The following is a 21,630-nucleotide window of genomic DNA, read 5'->3' as shown; positions in this document are numbered from 1 at the left end:
CATGCAATGAGCAGGGTGCCAGGAAAAATGGCCCTTAGGAAGGCCCTGGTATTATTAAGGGGACAAACTTTTCAGGAATGTTGTGTGAGTCGAATTCAAGTGTATCACACACATACCCAATCAACAACCAGGGAATTTCTGGGAAGCTGAAAGTATTCTGTGTCTGCACCCAGGTGCAACTGTTGTGAGTGCATTCGGCTTGTGAAAATGAATAGCATCCTTATGATGGGAACACTTTTTCTCTCTTTGTGTTTCCCTTGAATTTCTTACAATTAAAGTGAAAAACAACACAATGTTATCTTTTCTGGTTCTGATTCTCTCTTCCACCTATTGTAGAGTCTGGCATGACAGGTTAAGAACAAGATTCAGCTCACTGACATGTGGAGCCTCACTCCGAGTGTCAAAACCTAGTTGCTCACCCACAGCCAACTTAGTCTCAACGAGATGGGCAGCCAATGCCCAGCTCTGAGCCCAGTTTTGGCAGAAGTAGCCATCACAGACATGGAATCAGCCACTGAGAATGTTTTACTGTTTCTGCAGTGGTTACACACATGTGCATATCCTCATTTATTTCATGTGTGGGAAACGTCTACATTGGGGTATCACCATCACCTTATGAAAACTGATGGGCATAATGCTTATGAAGAATCCATTCAACTTCCTGCCCACATGGACTTCTATCCATTTTGCAAGAATCAAAATGGTGTAAAATAAGAAGGTAAGTAGGAATGCCTCCATGATGGATGATGATTAAGAAGAGAATGAGAATCGTGGCATCACTGCAACTTGTGCTACTTTTAGAGTAATCACAGGTCAGAAGAAGAAAAGCATCTCCTTCACCCGTCCTTCTAATTTTTCACAAGCCCTTAAGCTAGGGTCGGCAGAAGTGGCTCTTCAAAAGACAAGTTACAATAGTGTATCTGGTACCCATGGAATCTCACAAAATATCTATCGGCAATGCTTATCCCAAAGTAAGCCAAACATAGACACTCTAAATGTACAATGAATTGTAGTCTAGGGCTGTGACAATCAAGTCTCCCAGACGATTCTGGTGAGAACAGGCCCCCACTATGGTGGCTTCTCTCTTTTCTAACCTACCCTGCTCCTCCAACCCTGAGACTCACCTCCTCTGGTCTGCTCAGAACATGGCCTTCTGGGCCAGTTATCCCTATTTCCAGCATCCGTGTCTGCTCCTAAAATGAGGGGAAAAATAGAAAACACTCTTAAGTGAAGTCAGCCAGCCAAGATTTAGAAAAATTATATTGGTATGTTCTGTTTAACAGTTCAGTCAAGGGAGCAGGAAGAATAAAATGTTCATGTTGAAAAACTATATTAATTTTACTTTAGGAATTATAACATAGGGCAAAATTACTTTAAAAAGTTAACTGTGGCTTCCTTTTATTAAAAGGAAGACAGTCTGTTTGTGTCTGACGTGTGGAGCCTCACTCCAAGTGTCAAAGCCTAGTTGCACATCCAGAACCACTTGCTCTCAGCGGGTACTCTCTCGCGTGGGTATTTACTCTTCATCCTTTTCACACTTGCTGATCTGTTGATTTCCTCAATGATGTACTTTAATCTTACATATTCAACAAAATGTATTGACCATCTACTTACTGCTAGGCTTGGCTAAGTGCCTGAGTTAAGTCAATGTGACCTCTGATCTCAGGGAACTTACAGTTTGGTGCCACTTTCTCTAAGTGTGGTCATCCGCCACCTACATCAATTACCTGAGCTGCTTTGTCAGGATGCCAATTTCTAGCCCTATTATGGCTTGGTCAGAATTTAGGAGACTGAATCTTGATAATTCACATTTTAATAACCATCTCTGGATTTGTGCATTATAAATCATAAAGCTACAGATTAAATTAATGGACTAAGTATCTAAGCAGACAAAAATCATACCTGTAGACAGGATTACTTGAGTTAATGTTTTGGTCAAATTTGGTTTAAGGGGCTGGACGTGTTGGTGCATGCCTTTAGTCCTAGCATTTGAGAGGCAGGGGTAGGAGAATTACTGTGAGTTTGAGGTCAGCCTGAGCTACAGTGAGACCCTATCTTGACAATACAAAAAAGAAAAAAATAATAATAATTGGTTTAAGTTGTAGATATTGCAGAGCCACCTGCCTCTGTGGCTGAATGTTAGTTTCCTCAAACTTCTGGGTAGCTGGCATGGAGAAGCAGTCCCTATCCAGTGAACACACACAGAAGCTAATTGGGACTGGAAGAAATCTTCAACCACCAAATCTGCAAGTTTTGCTGGCATCTACCTTGAGATTATTAAGGTTAGTTTCTAAGAACCTCTACTCCAGCAATCTTCAGCCTCATAGCCAGAAGAGATAGCATCTGGAACAAGCCTGTCTCACCTTGCAACTATGAGACAGATGGTTCCCAAAAATGATACCTACCACCTAAAAAGAAGAACCTTTTCAGTTGTTGCCATTGCTGTTAATAATCCAAATGTTTAACAGAGGAATGAAATGGAAAATGCACATTTACTTTCAACTAGACTGAATTTAGAATTACCTAAGAGATTGGTGAGGTACACCTCGGGTATGTCTCTGTGGATTTACTGAACAAGGAGACCCGCTCTGGATGTGGGCAGCTCCATTTCATGGATCCTGAGCAGAATAACACTGGATAAAGCAAAGCAAAGCAGCAGAGCACAGGATTCACTCCCTGTTTCCTGGCCCACCTGCCACAGGGAGAATCACTCTGATCTGCCCTATCTGAAGTCTCTGGAAACTTAAGCCCAAGTAAATCCTTGCTCCTTTAAGCTGTTTCTGTCAATGTTGGGTCATAGTGATGAGAAAACTAACAAATACAATCTAGTGTAGAAAACATTTTTTTTTAATGCAAAGGCTATTATTTTCAGCAAAGCACTGTGAATTGACTTTCTTTTTCTTGTTTTTTTGAGGCAATCACAATAGACTGGCTTTTTTTTTTTCCTATTCAAGACAGGAGAAAGAGAGAAAGAGGGAGAACTGGCATGTCAGGGCCTCCAGCCACTGTAATCAAATTCCAGATCTGTGCACGACCTAGTGTGATGTGTGACCTTGCACACTTGCATCACCTTGTGTCTGGCTTACGTGGGTCCTGGAGAGTTGAACATGGGTCCTTAGGCTTTACAGGCAAGCACCTTACCCACTAAGACACCTCTCCAGCCCTGACGGAGCTTTCTTTATTTAAACCTGAACTGAATACAGTTTCTTCTACAAGTGTCCACTTTGACTTTCCTTGTCACACAAGGGCTAAGGTTTACAACTACAGCAGCCTCTGCCTTATATGACCCTCATCTCTCTTGTGTCCTGTACTGGATTAACACACCAGGATGACGCTGGCTGGCAGTGCTTCCCAAACACATGCTCAACAGTCACATTTTGTAAACATGTGAACTCTACTACTAATCCACTGAGTCAGACTATAAGGAATCAGGAAAATTCACTGGTTGCAATGCATTGCTCATATTGAGAAGCCCTGTCCTAAACCCCACGTGGCATGTAAGGCAGCTAGAAAATTAAGAGTGGCATGTAAAGACCCATGAATACCACCTTACAGGAGGGCCGGGGTTGCCTCAGGTTACTCATCAGAGTTAAAATGATATCATAGTTCTGGTCATAGCATCACTGTGGCTTGCTCCAGTGAAGAAAGAGACCCTGATTTGCTGCATCTTCCTTTTCTGAGGCCTGGCACATGGTAGGTACACAATAAATTTTTCTTAATGAATAGCTAAAGATGCTATCTTTTCAAACTACCTTGCTCAGATGAAATTTTTGAAAGTTGCCTTTGTACATAGAAGAGAAGACTTCTTTTGGTAATTAATTGTTGGTGTTGTTGTTTTAAGGAAGTGTAGCACAAAACTCTGAGGATAGTAGCTGCATTCATTTAGACAGCATGATACAATCTTTTAGCTCAAGCTGAATTTAATAAACAGACATAGGAAAGTAATCCAAATGGAAAAATGCCTTGATTTTTTTTATTACCGAGAACAGATTTTCCCAAGGTAGAGAGAGGGTGGGGATGGAGGGAACAAGAGAACTGACTGTGCTAAGAGCCCTAAGGGGAAAAATGCAGCTATGGGCTCTTACTGAAGCACAATTTCAGCTACAGGGCTAGAACCAAAGCACGGGGTTTGTTTCTAGGGTAGCTGAGGGAGGGCTGGGACCTATGGCAAGTGGACTGAAACAGTGAGAGTTCCAGCACAAGTGGGTGCCTCTCTTGGGAGCAAGGCGATTGGGTCCTCTGTGGAAAATGATCTCATCATGTTTGGATGTGGAGGAGAAATGGGGAGAAGCCACATTGGGGCCTGGCTAATTATGCTTCTTGGTCATTTGTGAGAGGAAACTGTGCGCTTAGTTTGCATCTTCCACCAGCAACACAACACTGAGTCTGAAACAGCAGCACTGTGATGGAGTAGTAGAGGCTGAAGGTCCTACAATGTGGGGCATGAGGAGCAGGGAATACCAGACACAAATCTCAGGGCAACAATGCTCAATGGAGCATATCACCCTAGGAGCTACATTCTAGTTCTTTGTGATCCTTAAGCCAGTGATATCATCCATATAGCCTTGATGCTATCACTTATAAAACAGGGCAATGGCATTTTAAAGGGCTGGAAAAAAGAGAAATGAAAAATAAATAAGAACATATCAAAGCCGGTACCTGGTGCATAGTTGTAAGTAGCTCACCAAGCAGTACCTGCTGTTAAGCTAATGGGTCTGAGACAAGGGCCAGCCTATCCACTGCTCCCACATCTCTGCTGATCATATCCACAACGTCCTAGGCATCTTCTGAAGAGAAGGTCCAAAAAGAGTGGAATAAGCTATAGAAGGCCTCCATTAGGGCTCATATCTATAGCCTAATGCAAGGCACAAAGTGCTCAGACTACACTCTGAAAGAATGAATAGTAGTACTCATAGTTGAAATCATCAAATGGCCTTATAGCCCTTCTTTTCTGACTTTCTCCTCAAAGAAGAGGCACTGTGGAGTTTGTCTAAGAGAAATGAAGCTCTGCATAGGCCATATCTGTATGTTGGATCTAATAAGCAGCCCAGGATATGGAAAGGGACTTCCCTGGTTCTTTAAATTATCCATTTGGGCCACAAGGTCCTTTCTGTTATCAAGTTTCTCAAATATGATTTCTAGGAAACCGCTGGATGCTTGATCCCCACAAGACCTAAATTCATTACCTAAGGCTATGAGCTCTACAGTCCTGGGTAAGATTGTTGGTTTCTCAGAAATGCTGCCTTAAGGTGTTGTTGTTTTTTTTTTTTTTTTGGATATGGAATGTCATGTAGTTTGAGCTAATTTCATTAAAGAATCAGTATATAACAGAAAACTCAAAAATCCTCTCTTCCAAATTGCCCTGATTATCCAGGGCAGCCAGACCTCTTCCTGCCCTATAGCACATTCTATTTTCTCCTTGCTTGACCACAATGCACTTTTATTTCTCCACATAGACTGTGAGGTTGTATTGATTTGCTTGGTTGGTTGGTTGATGTCTGTCTGAGTCAGTCTCCCTATGTAACCCTGTTTTGCCTCAAACTTACTGTAGAGACTAGGCCTGTTTTGAAGTTTTGATGTTCCCCCTTCCTCTATCTCCTGAGTGCTATGATTTTTAAACAAGTGCCACAAAGTCTGGCTGACTGAAGTTTTTAGGATGGCTTTTGTCTTGCAATCCACTGATGGCTGAGCCTTTTCAAGTAATGTAGAAATGAAGAAGCAGATGGGACATGGGTTCAAGCTTGCTCTGTGTTATTACCTGAGCAATGATATCCCCGTTCTCTGCATGAACTTGAGCAATGGCTCCTAGTTCTCCCAAGCATGTGAAAATCTCATACAGCTGAAATGGAAATACATCTTTGTCACCTTCACAGACACTTTCAGCAGTCTCACCAAGAGGTCAATAACTAAAACCAGAGTCTATATGAAGAACATGCCATGGTTCCTCGATAGGTATGACCAGTATATAATGAGCTCTGCCATTGGAAGACATCTTTAACAGAGTAATTTCTCATTGAACTGAGTCATTACTTCAGAATTCTTCCCAACAAGTACTCCAAAGGCCCCTGACAGTTTGGAGAAAACTAACACAAAAACTGAGACTTCTGCTCTGAACCCCTTAAGACAGATCTACTTTTACCTCCTCTCCACAGGGAATGGGTACTACTTTCTTGTGTGTCTTCTGATAATTTTAGATCTACATAAAACAGACACCTGTCATTACTTCCCAGAGAAAGAGTCAGAGGCAAGCTTGTAAAATTGCTACTAATATCGGGATACTTTTCTGATCTTGGGACAAGGAACCCCACATTTTTACTACTTACAGGGGTTTGGCACTTGCTCAGTATTTATAGATTGACATATCATATACCCTTCCTCTTTTCCTTTAAGATAACTGATGCTCAATGGAAATTCTAGATCCACATCTGCCTTACCATAGACACCCTACCCATTAACTTATTTTAAATGAAGTGATGACTACATGGGCTTCAAGACATAGTCTGACACAATGGTCAACCACAGTAACCACAGTGACTCATGCTCTAAGGGCCAAGGTAACAACAAGAGGAACCCAATCCAGATACCCCAAACCACATAACAAATGGGCTGTTACCTCTGTGTTGGATACTTGATACAAATCTTTGTAAGCCATGTAAACCATGAAGGAGTTAACACCTGCAAGACAAATAATGGGGAGAAATCAGGAGAAATAAAATATCACCACCATTCTCCATCCTCTGATACCATTTCTGTCACCCATGGAACCTAATATAAGATAAGTATTTCAAATTCCCAAGAGCATTTTACTATGCCCTCTCCTACCCTAAAAAGTCATAGTTCCCAAATGATGTAACCGAATGGCCTCTTTTTGCTTTGGTATCTTTTGTTGTCCCCACCAATATTTCAGCTCAAAGCAATAAACTTTGATATTTCTTAAGGCAGTGGATGGCACCAGGAATCATTGTAGCATCCAGCTGTATAGAGACATTAGAGGTTGGACCACCTGGACTCACCACACACTACAGTGAGCTCGGAATACTTCCCTTTGGGCCTTAATTTCCTCACCTGAATACTGGAAAAATAATAGCACCCTACTTCATGAGGTGGTTACACCACTGAAGAAGGTAACACGTTGCTGGAGGGATCTTTAAAGGAGGGCTGATGTCTGAAGTGGAGAATGACTACAGAAAAATGAAGCTTCTTAAAAACTGCTTCTGACCTAGACCTGGAAGAACAAGCCTATAACTGCAGCACTAGAAAGGTGGAAGCCAGGAGATGATTGTGAGTTTAGACCTGGCTTAGCCATCCAGGGCTGTATTGTAAAACTCAAAAACAACAACAACAAAATACAACCTTCTCCCCTAACGCCCACAAAAATGTATACTTCTGAAGTGCAGCACGTGATGACATATCTTGTCTTTCACCAAAAATGTTCTTTTGAATACATACATATATGTTTCCTGTAATTCATTTTCCTTCATTCTCTACAATTTTTTAAAGAATATACTCCAAAGTCAAACCTAGTTTTGTTTACCTGAAATATTCTTGATATTTTACAATAAAAGGGTATTAAGTTTAAATTCAGTTTTAAGAATGATTCTTCAATTTAAAAAGTTATGTAAACTTCAATTGTAAAGATAAGACATAAAACTGAACTTCAGGGAATTAGTGAAACAAAAGTGTGGGGGCAGAAAGTAAACTGTGCCTTGTGCTTAAATGCCTAAGTATCAACATTATAAAAAACAGGACTATTTAATTTTCACCCAAAATAAATAGGTGGGACTGGGGAACAGAAAATTATTTTGAGGAAGGAAGATAATTTTGGTCTCTGACCATTGGGGTCATCTTAGCCCACAGTCTCCCCAGCCAAAAGTGGATTATAGTTTGAGAATGTCCCTACCCAGATGGTTCAACTCAGGGCAGTTTTCCCCAAGACTACCCTTCCCAAAAGCCTCAAAGTCATCTATGCATGACTGTTGAACTCCTACTGAAATACCATGTGTGAAAGGAGCAGAAGAAGAGGGAGGGACTGGGTTTGTGGGGTGAAGCATGAGCTGGAAAGAAAACCTGAAGAGGAAAGCTCGGAGGGAGCACCCACTTTCCTCCTCCACCCCAGACACACAATGTGTACCCAACCCCCAAAATTTGTATTTGAACTCCTAACATAACCTCAGGTTTTTGTCTTGTGGCATTCATTCTGATTTCTTCTATGGGACTGCTTCTTTTCACATTGGATGTCCAGGAGTGCCCACTGTTTACATTTATCTGAGTTTTCCAGGTTACCTTACCATGGTACATATTCATGTACAAATGAGTGTATGCATGTGGGAGTTAGGCAGTGACCAAAACAGGAAAAAGAACAGAAGAATCTGATATGATAACAGAACCAAAATCATATTCTTAGAAAATGGATCTCTCTACTTTATGAACATATTTTCACCCTACCGTAAGCTCCTAGCTTGAGTACCAAAACATCCTTCCTTACTCCTGGGCATGACTTAGCCTTCCCTGAGGATGACATTGTTATATAAAGTGACAGTTGGATCTCGAGAAAAACCATAGAGGTTAAAAACAGCTGTTATCAGACATGCTAGTCATGTGACCTCACAGAGGATAAGTTACCTCTCCTCAATTTCTTACTCTGCAAAATGAGCAATATTGCATGGGGGTAAAGAGTCAGTAGCTTTGGAAAAATCTACTGCTTACTTAATGTGATCTTAGGCAGTCTCTGACCCTCACTCAGCTCATTCATCTACAAAGTGGGACTATCAATTTCTATCTCCTAAGGATTCTATAAGAGGTAAGCATAAAGTTTCTGCCCTAAAGTAGAACCCCTACATGCATCACTCATGCCCAAGCTATCAGACTGCAAGCAAGGGGAGTAACTCACATGGGTGGGAAAATGGGAAGGACAGGCACCATGGTCAACCAAGGGCAGCAGGGAAGGAGCATGCTACAGCTCACCTTTGTCCTTGATGAGGCTCTGTACTTCCTGCTTGACACTGTCATTCCAGTGGGTGATGTCCACATGCAAGGCATAGTCACAGCAGCTCTTCCCATCAGCCCACTCACGCCACTTTTCATAGGCCTCAGTCAGGCTGGACTCAGGGTCAGGTAGCACATGGTCAACTAAAAGACAGAGGTGAGAGTGACTCACCTCTTTTATGGCTTTGTTTCTCCTTCTGTGGCCTGCTCCCACTTGCTTAGGTATTGTAATATACCTTAGTATACCTTAACATACCTTAGTATAAGTGTTCCTGGTGGCTTTAAGAATGGTAATGATTTAAATCTCTCAGTTTCTCTACACATCAGTTTTCTTTGAGTGCCACATGGGCTAAGAACAGGGTGTAATAGTACTTTCCTTCTGCATTTGAAATGGAATTAAGTGGGAAAAAGCATGATATGTGTCTTATCTGATGCCTAGCACCTAGCAAGTGTTCAGTAATGCTAGCTGACAATCATTTATGAGCACCTGTTATGCATTGTAATCACTAGGGCTGAGTTCCTTTATAGAGTATTTTATTAGATTAAGGGAGGGAAAAAGGAGAAAATATAAAGAGCTCCTGCCTATGAGAAGGCAAGAGGGGTTCAAGACCCCTGAGTAATTTTTAGCTGTAAAAGTTTTGTTTTTTTTTAAGTTGTATACTCTTGAGCTGGAGAGATGGCTAAAGTGTGTGCCTTGCACACATGAGGGGGTGAGTTTGATCCCCAGGATCTGTTAAAGTGCTGGCCATGGTGGTATGTACTTGAGCTTGTAATCCTAACACTGGTGAAATGACATAAGTGGATCCGTGACCCACCAGTCTAGTCTACTGGCAAGCTCTAAGGCAATGGAGGACCCTGTCTCAAAAAAAAAAAAATGTGGCAAATCCATGAGAAGAACAACCCCAAGGCTGTCCTATGGTCTCCACATGCACATGACCACACACATACACACACACACACACACAGCTGTTCTCTCTTCCGTGATGGAGAAGGAATTTCATAGATATGTCAGGCACAAGTGACCAAGGCCCCTGAACTTCCTTGCAAGACTGGTTTCTCTGAAGCCAAATATACTCTTTCCCTTGCAACTATGGATGACAGAAAGATAGATAGATAGCAAGATAGATAGCAAGATAGATAGCAAGATAGATAGATAGATAGATAGATAGATAGATAGATAGATAGATAGATAATTTAAAGTGAATGTCATTGAGCTATGTATCAAGAACCTAGAGTTTTTCATACTAATTCTAAACTAATTCCATGATTATAAATAAAAACTGAAAACAAAATTGAACAAATAGAAATATTTACTTAAACACATAAGTTGCAATGCCTTCATAAATGATTAGGCATCTACTTTCAATGCTGTGCAGAATAAAAATAAATGAGTAGAATATGTGTGTGTGTGTGTGTGTGTGTGTGTGTGTGTGTGTGTGTGTTTATATCTCCATGATATATAATTTAGTGAAAATGGCAGATTAGGTACAGTAAAAATATGGCAATTTCTATTCTTAAGTGGAGAAAATATGTGTATAAATATGCATAACATTCCACCGGCTTTAACAAAGATTGCTGGCTTTCTGCATATCTAGTGTTTTTAAGTTATCTGTGAAGGGCAAGAATATATTTGTGGTTCCTTGTGTGCTTTACACTTGTACCCTACCTTTGACATTTCTCTTTTCCTTCATTAATTCAGATGACCAGGAACAAAGCACATTGCAAGCACACTATACAGGCCCAAGTCCTATGCCAGAAGGCAGACAGCCAAGTCAAGGTCATGTAGTTCCTCAACCTTCCATCAAAAGAAGCCAGCCCAAGTGTATATACTGGAAAGCAAATGCACTCAGCTACATTATTAATGCCTGTAAGTATGCTAGCTAGGGCTTTTGTGGCCAGGCAACTACCAAGAAGTCAGCTGGCTTCCTCTCCTCAACTGGAGGAGAATTCAGTCCTCCATGATTGCATCTTCTATGGCCTCTGCAGTTTTCTTGGGCTTCCTTACCAAGTTGCTGAAGCTGCACTCTGCTAGTGATTCCATCCAAAGGAATACAAGTAGACAGCAATTCTGGCCCAGGTTCCTCTGTGTCTGCATGTAGATGTATATAATACTAAATAAACTATGGCTCTGACTGCTCAAGTTTGGGGTCAGCTCTAGACTAGGTTTTAATTCAGCAAGAAAACTTCAGGAGAGGAAGGGCTGCCCTGGAATGCTACAGGTTCAGCAAGTCAATGGCATGCCAACTCCCTAGGTTTCTCTGGAATTATGAATTACCAGAAAGAAAACAAAATAAATAAATAAGGGAAATCACTCTCACTGTTTGCCTAATTTTAAAGATGCCACTTGGTCAAAACACGGCATCAATCAAACAGCACAAAATCTGAAGCCAGCTAATGTCCATGAGCAGCCCACTTCCATGGTCATTCTCTATGGGAATTATGGGACTTGTCTTTCTGGTGCTGCTTTCATGGTCATGAGCTTTGGAGGGGTCTCCTCTGTGTAGTCACAGAGAGCTGCCAAATTCCTCACTGTAATCTGTCCCTGTGGTGGTTTGAATGTAAGGCCCCATAGACTCACATCGCCTTGTAACTGAAGTCTCTAGCAGCCTGGCTGGTGCCAGTTGGGGCAGTTCTTTGAATCTAGCCCTAAGGTGTGTTGAGAACCAGTATGGAAGGAAGTGAGCTACCTTTTTCTGCCACTGATGGATTTCCCCTGGAATTATTTAAGCTTGAAATAAACCTTTTCCTCCTATAAGCTGCTTTTGGTCAGGTGTTTATCCAGCAACAAGAAGCTGACGGTAACAGTCCCCAAAGACACAGTATACACAGTACCATCTGGGGGCACTGTGGTCAACACCTTTGTCAATCACCTCTGAGCATCATGAGAACATATAATCTGAGCACTTACTGATCATGGTGGTGCCTCCCGCTAATGCAGCCTTTGTCCCTTGGAAGAAGTCATCCACTGTGGTCATTCCCTTGTATGGCATTTGGAAGTGAGTGTGGACATCAATGCCTCCGGGGATCACCATCTTTCCATTGGCCTCAATGGTCTTAACTCCTCCAGGGACGATTAAATTGTCTCCAATTTGCCTGGCAAGACAGTGCACAACTGACAGTTCACAAGAGCAATTCTCAAGACAAGCACAGAACCATAAGGATTTTAAACAGTGAAATGTATGTATCAACATAGTCTTTGCAAGTAGCACATATATGATACACAATACATATTTATGTATATACATACATATATATATATATATATATATAGACTGTAATTTATTGCCACAAAATGATTTGATATAGGATTGGGTTTATACTTTAACTGGAGATTATATTTATACTGACATTATGATCAGTATCTACACTACAGTATGTGATTAAGATTTTTAAATAAGCATTTCATTATTCCTTTCATTTTGTTTTTTTATTTAAAGATGAAGAATAGGGCTGGAGAGATGGCTTAGTGGTTAAGCGCTTGCCTGTGAAGCCTAAGGACCCTGGTTCGAGGCTCGGTTCCCCAGGTCCCACGTTAGCCAGATGCACAAGGGGGCACACGCGTCTGGAGTACGTTTGCAGAGGCTGGAAGCCCTGGTGCGCCCATTCTCTCTCTCTTCCTTTATCTGTCTTTCTCTCTGTGTCTGTCGCTCTCAAATAAATAAATAAATAAATAAATAAATAAATAAATAAATAAATTTTAAAGATGAAGAATGACACTGACTCAAGCTATGAAGTGTGAGAGATATGAGACTGTTATTAGAGACAAAAGAAGGTAACAATCATGGCAACAACAGGTGTGGGGAGTTAGTTATCTTCTAAGCACATCATCTGGACCAACAAAAGGGTTCTGCTTTGGATCATTTTCCACCTCAGATTTCATTCCCTTCCCTGACAGATGAGAAGCCACCTGTGTCTGACTGTAGATCCACATGGAAGAAGTCAAGGACACAGAAACCTCCAGCACAAGATGCTCTTGTAAGGTAAGCATCTCAGTACAGGTGGCAGACCAAAGAAATGATTGTGACAACCTCCCCAAACTATAGTGTGGCCAAGAAAACTTCATAGCCACAGCATCCCAGGGAGGTAGTGCAGTCAGTCAGAGAGCAACCGAACAACCATCTCAAAAGCACACATCCCTAAGAAAGTAGAAGCAAAACTTCTCCCTGAGCAGTGTTTCTTGCAGATCATCTAGTGTTGCCCAATTTTTATGTGATTTCAAAGCTTTGAGTTAGACAACTCGTTAAATATGTCCTTGAAATACACCTAAGATGTGTAGTTTCTACACTGTCACTAAATATCTCTTACTTTGGGTATAGATTCTCTATGGTGTGAGCACTTTCCCTTCCTGACATAGCCTGCTATAAAAGATTTTCTTAGGGTAGTAAGAAGTCCAGCACAAGCCTGTAAACTATACATTCTGTAATGAAAGTATTCCTGACATCTCTAAGAGTTCAACCTTGCCACATCACCACAAGGCCATTCCAGAGCCACCACAATTCAAAACACACTGTAGAAAAATTGCAGCCTTTGATTGTAATTCTGCCTAGTCCAGACACTGGCCAGTCCTGTTCCCGTTTTTCTTACTAATTTTCCTCCAGGGGAAATTGAAGCCAAAGAAATGAAGAAATGTTGGACCTGTGTGTGTGTGAGTGTGTTTATGTATGTACATTTTCATCCTTTTCCTGGTTAGCCTGAAATTAAGTCTGAAACAGAAATGCCTTCCCTCCCTTTTCCCTATCAAACCCAACAAGATCACATAATCCTTGAATGTTCACCTTTCAAGTTGCTGCCGACAGCCAGGTCGAATAAGCATAGTCGTGCTCTGGATGTAGGCTACCAGTATTGACTCTCTCGGTTACTAGCTCTATGGTCATGTTGTGTAACCTTAACATGCCTCAGTTCTCATCTTTAAAATGCAATAAATATCTTCTCTAAGGAGTTGTATTAATGAATTATTAGTAATTGCTGGTCCCACAGAATAGTGCTAGGCACATTAGGGCTCAGTAAACATCAGCTGTTGTAATTAATAATGAGCCTTCTTCCTTCTTTTTTATTGTATGTATTTATGGAATTTATTTATTTAGAGAGGGAGATAAAGAGAGAGAATGGGTGCACCAGGGCGTCTAGCCACTATAAACAAACTCCAGATGCATGCACCCCATTGTGCATCTGGCTTATGTGGGTACGGGGGAATCAAACCTGGATCCTTAGGCTTCTCAGGCACATACTTTAACTGCTAAGCCATCTTTCCAGCCCCCTTCCTTCTCTGAATTTCACTGGATTTACTAATTTAATGCTTGATATTGCTATTGTTGATAATGGTAGGTCATTAGCGTATGTATGTATTCAACATACAAAAAGATGATAAAAACTAATTGGAAAGAAGCAGGATTTCTGTGGAAAGGGTTTAGGGAAGTGAGGACAAAGGAGGGTGATGGAGGAGAATTATGGTAAGAGATAGACTATGCTGATAGATAGATAGATAGGTAATAGAAAAGTTGTCAATAAAAAGGTATTTGTTTTTTAGTATGATAAGGACCCTGGGAGAAAATCATGTTGGTTTGAACCCCTGAGGCACCTAACTACTATAGCATGTACTAACAGAACAGTACTCAGCACTGGTTTGCATATAGCAAGGTCTCCAATAACCCCATACAGGCAAACAACTGTGCAACAACTGGAAGACATCATTTCTGTTCTTATATTCCATTACTTACAAACCTTGGAGTTATACCAAATTTCAATATCCTCTCTACCACCAGCACAAACAACTGACAGTAATTCCCTTCTACAGCATTATTGGCAAGTGGCCTTGCAGTCATTCTAATAAACACTGCAAAACTGGGCTCATAACTGCTAGTGGATGACTGGAGTGTTATGGATAAAAAGATTCTGAACCTGTTTCCAATTCAACTGTAGAATGTTTCATGGTCAGTTAGTGATGACCACCATGAGGTCTGAAATGAGAAAGCATTAGGTAACAAGTTTTTTTTTTTTCTTCACTTGTACCAGCCTCTGAGTGAAGGAACTGATACCATAATAAAATACATCAGAATTTTAGCACTAGAAATATACATACATATATATAATTACATATACATTATACCACTTTGGCTTGTAGATTAAAGAAATAATTATACCAGTTGGCTTCCTTCTTCTTTCTGCTTCTACTCTGAATATGCAAAGTAATGATGCAGTTGGGAGAAATAATGCTGAATCTTTGTTCTTGCATTCATTCTTTCATTTACCCAAAATTTCAATGTATTTGACTAATTTGCTGGTCTTTCGCACAGTATTTACTGGCTGTATGCCCATTCTTCCTTATTTTAGCAAAGAGGGTAATAGAATACATACCGCATGGCATTTCTGGGAAATTGAATGAGATAAAACACATACAATGTTGATATGGTATTTTGCATATACTATACTCACCATAAAATGAAGCTTTTATTAGACCTCTGTGTGCTAGACTCTTTGGGACACAGAGCTGTGCAAGGTATGGTCTTTGTTCTTAAGGGTGACTGTCACAATTGCTGTGATTCATAAAACATAGGATGTTTTGAGAACATGGGAGAGGAAACATCGACTTGTGACTTGGTAAAGAATATCTGCTCACATAAAGTCATGTTGGAGCCAAGCATTCAAAGGTAAGATGTTTTCTACAACAAAAATATTAAACTATCCAATGAAGTCAAACAAAGTAAATATAAAACTACATGAGATCAAGGGTAGTCAATGGGACTTACTGGTAACTCTTGGCTCACACATTGTATGTATTAATGTAGTGGTGGTTCATGCTATACATGATGAAAGACTATGTGAATAAACTCCTGTTGTGAAAATCACTATTTAAGACACTACACATAAACCTTAACTGGACATGCTTCTTCCTTGGAAAGCCATTCCATATGGAAATTAGACATGTGAGGTGAACACCTGGAGAACATGTGGAAACAGAATGAAATGCATGTCCTGTCTGTACTTTGCCCTTCAATGTCCTGCCATTTTTGTCAAGTTTATTTTAAATACTTCTCTGCCTAAGTCTTTACCTGTCAATAAATTTCCTTTGTTATACTTCTAAATCACTTATCCTCACTTCACCTCTCTTGACACATATTACATAGGCATTCATATTTTTTTGGTATTGGAACTCATGCATATTTCTGAATACCTCAGGGCAGTGGGCATATTGTCCAATATTTTATGAGCCACAGCATGCTCATCAACATACAAAGGGTCTCTCAGAATTATGCTATTAACCAAATACAGATTTGTCAAAGCTTTTATGAAATTCAGGCTTCTTCTGAGGCCTCTCATTCAGATAGGAAGAAAACAAATAGAAGAGCTCTGTATACATACTTTATCAAGCCATCCTCCATGTAAATGTCAGCATAAAAAGACTGGTCATCGTTGACAATCCTGCCTCCCTTGATTAGGAGACGGTCACTCTAGGAAAGAAGGAAGACATGAGTCACTGTCACAGCTACGACTTCAGAGAACAGTGCTTCTCCAGAGTGTTCCCCACTCATTTCTATAGACATTTAGCAGGAACTCAGTTAATACAGTTATCTGTATGCTCAATTCAATCCATATTTGAATGTGATGTAGTTGTTGAGAACTAGCCTGTCTTTTTTGCCCCTAATCCAAATTATCCCAGCACTTCACTTCTTGATTAAGCTTTTAGAAGTATTTTTAATGCCATAAGCACATACTCAGGATATACTCAGCTATGGTAAAATTTTGTCACATACACACATACACATAAACACACACACACACATAGACACATACCATGCAAAGTTGTGAAATTTATAAGAAAACCACTGATGGGAAAAAGACAAAATACCTATAGAGAAATTATGTAGAAATTATATTTACTTCATTATATTTGATATCTCTCATATTTTCTGAATGCTTTTCTCTTCTTATTTTAGTTGGTATATAGTCACTGGAAATAGCCCTATTTCATAGAATATATTTGTTTATTTATTTATGAGAGAAAGAGGGGGGGAGAGAGGGAAAGAATGGGTACATCAGGACCTCTAGCCACTGTAAAATAAAACCCCATATGCATGTACTACCTTGTACAACTGGCTTACATGGGTCTTGGGGAATCAAACCTGGGTTCTTTGGCTCTGTAGTCAAGCACTCTCTCAGCTAAGCCATCTCTCCAGCCTTCATAGAAAATTTTCATACAAGTACCCAATGTACTTTGAACATGAATGAATGCATCTCTATTGCTCTAATCATGAGAAAAGAGAGTCTTTTCTTTCTAAAAGTTATAACTTAGATGAAGTTTAGATAATCAAATGTGATGCAATACAAATATGCTCCACGGTTGCTAAAAATAAATATAAATGTAGTGTATATAAGTCAGAAGAAGTAAAAATCAGTGTCAGTTCTAAGTCACAGATTAAATTGAATGAATGAAGCCTAGACTGGAGTGTAGCCTTATAAGATGGCTTTGCTGGGCACAGGGCAGAACAGTATTCTGAGGAGACTGGATGGAGCTACAGCATGGGTGAAGAATAGGCTGGATTTTGGGAAGAACTCAACTTAGAAACCGCAACTATATTTGTCCGTCCATCCACCCATCCATCCTCCCAATACCTCATGAAATAATTACCTAATGTTTAGCATTAAATTGGGAAAGGCAGCATTGTGGAAAAGGCATACTATATCACTGTCTTGATGAAATGTAAAGGGAAAGTCTAGCAATAAAGAAATAACAAAACCACACTAATGTAAAATTGTATTGTCACAGAATAAAAGGGAGTGTTGCTAATATAAATGGAAGCTATAAAAGATCTTTTCCAGAGGAAACAATTTACGTGCAGTTTGGGATGTAGAACTTCTGCAGAAGGAAAAGCATATATAGAAGCACTAAAGTATGAGTGAGAAAATTTTTCACTGAAAAGCTGAAAACAAATCCATTGTGAGTGAGCTGAGGGTTCAAGGAGAAGGGTGGTAGGAGGTTAAGTGAGCAGGGAGCTAGGCAGGCAGAGTTAGGTTTGAATGAGGATACAGTGCACTGCACGGAGGACTGTGAGCAAGATGTGAAGACCGGTGAGGACAAAGCAGTTCAGGGTTGCAATGGTCAAGGATGATTTTCTTCATGGCTATAAACTTTAGGACAGGAAGTCCTCATATTCAAAACTATTTAATATCCCCATTCCTTTAACGCTCATTCCCTGGCTCCTGTTTGAGAATGAAAGCTTTCAAAGAGGATGTAGATCCAGAGAAGGAAACCCTACTGACAAGTGATGTCTGTTTTTAAAAATGAAAAGTATGTGATCAGGGCTAGAAAATGGGAGGTGACATTTGATCCCCATATGGGATACAGAAAATTACCACTTAGCTTCTCTTGCTGCCAAGGAATTCCATGAGAATACAAAGTTTCATCATGTTATATTGCCAGGGGAAACAATTTTTAAAAGATCATTTAAGTGTTTAGAAAAACACTAGTTATGGGACAAGAAAGATGTGATATGGGGGATGGAGAAATGGTTCAGTGGTTAAAGGCACTTGTTTTCAAAGCCTGATGTTCCAGGTATGATACTTTAGTATCCACATAAAGCAAGATGCATGAAATGGCACTTGTGTCTAGAGTTCATTTACAGAGACAAAAGGACCTGTGGTGCCCATACTTTCTTCTTCCCCCCCACCTCTCTAACTCACTCACTCTCAAATATATATTTTTTCAAATATTTTATTTTTATTTATTTGAGACATACACACACAGAGAAAGAGGCAGATAGAGAAAGAATGGGCATGCTAGGGCCTCTAGCCACTGCAAATGAACTCCAGACACATGCCACCATATGCATTTGGCTTATGTGGGTATTGGGGAATTTAACCTGGGTTCTTAGTCTTTGCAGGGAAGCACTTTAGTGATGGCTAAGCCATCTCTTCAGCCCTAAAATATTTTTAAAATAAAATAAAGATATGATATGGATACCAAATACAAACACAACACACATGATCTATATCACCTTATGTTCTGGGCTCTGCCAAATATCTATCCTCATTCTTGTTATATACCGCCTCATATTCTGTATAGTGATGAAACTATAAACATGTAGTTTTTATCAGACACCAGGATTTGTGACTACCAAGCCTTTGTAAAAATGCTATTTCTACCTTCTTGCAAGTTCAACTAACACCTAGCAACCATCTCCCCTTTCACCAAGCCTCCAACTAAAAGGATTCTCCCCCAGGAGGCATTGCCTGGCTCTCCTGCAAAATTCACCTGCTCCCACTTTAATTAATTTGGAACAATTATAATGTTCTACAGTAGTTATTTACCTCTTGATCAACCCTTGGCCATGCTAAGGACTCATTTGGTCCTGGGACCATGTGCCTTTTGATTTCTAGGATGTCATTTCTGAAGTCCATTTTAGACAGCTGTTAGATGTTGGTCAAGTGAATGAGAGAAGAAAGCATAAGGTTGCATTATACTGGCATAGTAAAAAGGCATCTAAGTTAGAAAATTATAAAAAGTGGCAACATAATTGGACTTTAAGAAGAAGAAAATGGAAGAGTTTTGTAATTTACTGCTATTTATTTATTTTAGAGAAAGAGAGAAAGAAAGAGACACACAGAGAGAATGAATATATGCATCAGGGCTTCTAGCCACTACAAACCAACTCCAGATGCCTGCACCACCTTGTGCAGCTAGCTTCATATGGGTACTAAGGAATCAAACCTGGGTCTTTAGGCTTCTCAAGCAAGCATCTTAACCACTAAGCCATCTCTCCAGCCCATAATTTACTGTTTTGATAGTATGACAAAAGTATGACATAGCCTGAGGCCTGTGTTTCCAAACTTTTGTTCACATTAGAATAATATGTCTTCTCTTGTCATATACATATGTACATTATGTAACAAAGATAGCTCTTACACAGCCACCAGCTAGCCTTTCACCAAATTATAGGATGGTACTAGGACCCACTGCTACATATCCAGGTTTCCAGGCCTGCATGTGTGTTAGGGCAACCACATTCAATGGCAGCTTCTTAATGAACTAATCTTGGGAACTGTATGTGTTCCCTCTCCTAGCTCATTTCTTTACTAATCTTTCTAGCAAAGAGCTGGACTAAACTGCTTTTTCTTTTTTTTAGAAAAGGGTCTGTTTATATCTGAACGAAAACCAGTTACAAAATATGAACAGTCTAAGGGTCCTCAGCCCTGAAGCAATGGTGTGATCTTCACTTTTTGTAACAAGCATCAAATTTACAAAGGGAAAATTCTCTTTGAGGTGCTATGTGCATCATACGAGCTACCTCAAGAGGAATTAACACTACTGAGAGAGTGTCATTGGACACTTTTCAAAAGACAATTAAATAAACCCTTTTGGGACTAATAATGACAGGCCTGGTATAGATTTGAGGGAGGAAAGCAATAGGATCCCTGCTCCATGGGCCATTATTATCATTTATCTTATTTTTGTTTGTTTCCGTTGTATGAAAACCTGAACTCATAGATTTCAAATGTATACTTTCTCCTAAAGGTCTTTAGCTTGCTTTCCACCCTTTCTTCCTCAAACAACCCACATGGTCAATTTTAACTCTCCCCATGCATGAGGGCTCCACTACAGAAGGCAGCCTAAGCAAACACACACCAAAGCCTCATACACAGAAGAATCTGAAAGGAAAATCTTTCTTAATTAAAAAAGTAAAAAAGGGGGCTGGAGAGATGGCTTAGTGGTTAAGCGCTTGCCTGTGAAGCCTAAGGACTCCGGTTCGAGGCTCGGTTCCCCAGGTCCCACGTTAGCCAGATGCACAAGGGGGCGCACGTGTCTGGAGTTCGTTTGCAGAGGCTGGAGGCCCTGGCGTGCCCATTCTCTCTCTCTCCCTCTATCTGTCTTTCTCTCTGTGTCTGTCGCTCTCAAAAAAAAAAAAAAAAAAGTAAAAAAGGGCTGGAGGAATGGCTTAGTGGTTAAGGCATTTGCCTACAAAGCCAAAGGACCCAGGTTCAATTCCTCAGGACCCACGTTAGCCAGATGCACAAGGGGTGCACACATCTGGAGTTTGTTTGCAGTGGCTGGATGCCCTGGCATGCCCATTCTTCTTTCTTTCTCTCTCTCTCCCTATTTCTCTGTCGAATAAATAAATAAATAAATAAATAAATAAATAAATAAATAAATAAAGTAAAATAAATCAGCATCTACAGTATTACATATCATTATGAAGTTTTGAAACAAAAATTATTTTTGTTGTTCTTCCTTCTTCTCTCTTCTCCCCCACCCCTACCTTGTATACAGACACCCCATAATTTCCTTAAAGGCAACACCTGAGCTTGACCCTGAGGGAAGGGATAGCTATAAATGGCAGAACTATTGATTACTCCCAAACCCAATAAAAACAAACTCCATTGTACACAAAATAACACTTGTCTATGAACTCTTGGTTGATCCTTACAGATGTATACATTAGAAGCAAAAACTGGCAGGATGAAGAAACCCAACATCTGTGATAAAGGGCTCTCTTCAACAAAGACTATAGCTTTTATTTTGTAGTCTTAGTACTCAGGCAACCAAGACTCCATGGTCTAGTTTGGAGCCTAATTTGTCATGTAATTATAAAGCTGAATAAAGAGGATATATCTGGAGCATTCTGGAATAATCTGAAAGGTATTTATATTCAA

The 21,630-nt window shown here is 40.1% G+C and overlaps 1 protein-coding gene across 2 annotated transcripts in view; it reads right to left on the bottom strand.

Annotated features, from left to right (window-relative positions):
• The window catches only part of Dpysl3 (dihydropyrimidinase like 3), a 101,370-nt gene that overhangs the window by 16,266 nt on the left and 63,474 nt on the right, over positions 1-21,630 (bottom strand). For both annotated transcript variants that reach the window (XM_004664738.3, XM_004664736.3), the window contains exons 2-7: positions 16,345-16,433; positions 11,894-12,078; positions 8,965-9,129; positions 6,614-6,675; positions 5,759-5,839; positions 1,125-1,193 (exon numbers count right to left, since the gene is read on the bottom strand). In XM_004664738.3, coding sequence (XP_004664795.2) covers positions 1,125-1,193; positions 5,759-5,839; positions 6,614-6,675; positions 8,965-9,129; positions 11,894-12,078; positions 16,345-16,433 — 651 coding nt within the window. The remainder of the gene's footprint in view (positions 1-1,124; positions 1,194-5,758; positions 5,840-6,613; positions 6,676-8,964; positions 9,130-11,893; positions 12,079-16,344; positions 16,434-21,630) is intronic.

This window comes from Jaculus jaculus, chromosome 13, assembly GCF_020740685.1.
Source record: "Jaculus jaculus isolate mJacJac1 chromosome 13, mJacJac1.mat.Y.cur, whole genome shotgun sequence".
Taxonomy (NCBI): domain Eukaryota; kingdom Metazoa; phylum Chordata; class Mammalia; order Rodentia; family Dipodidae; genus Jaculus; species Jaculus jaculus.
The sequence above is the reverse complement of the archived record's forward strand: the minus strand, read 5'-3'. Positions and strand labels throughout refer to the sequence as shown.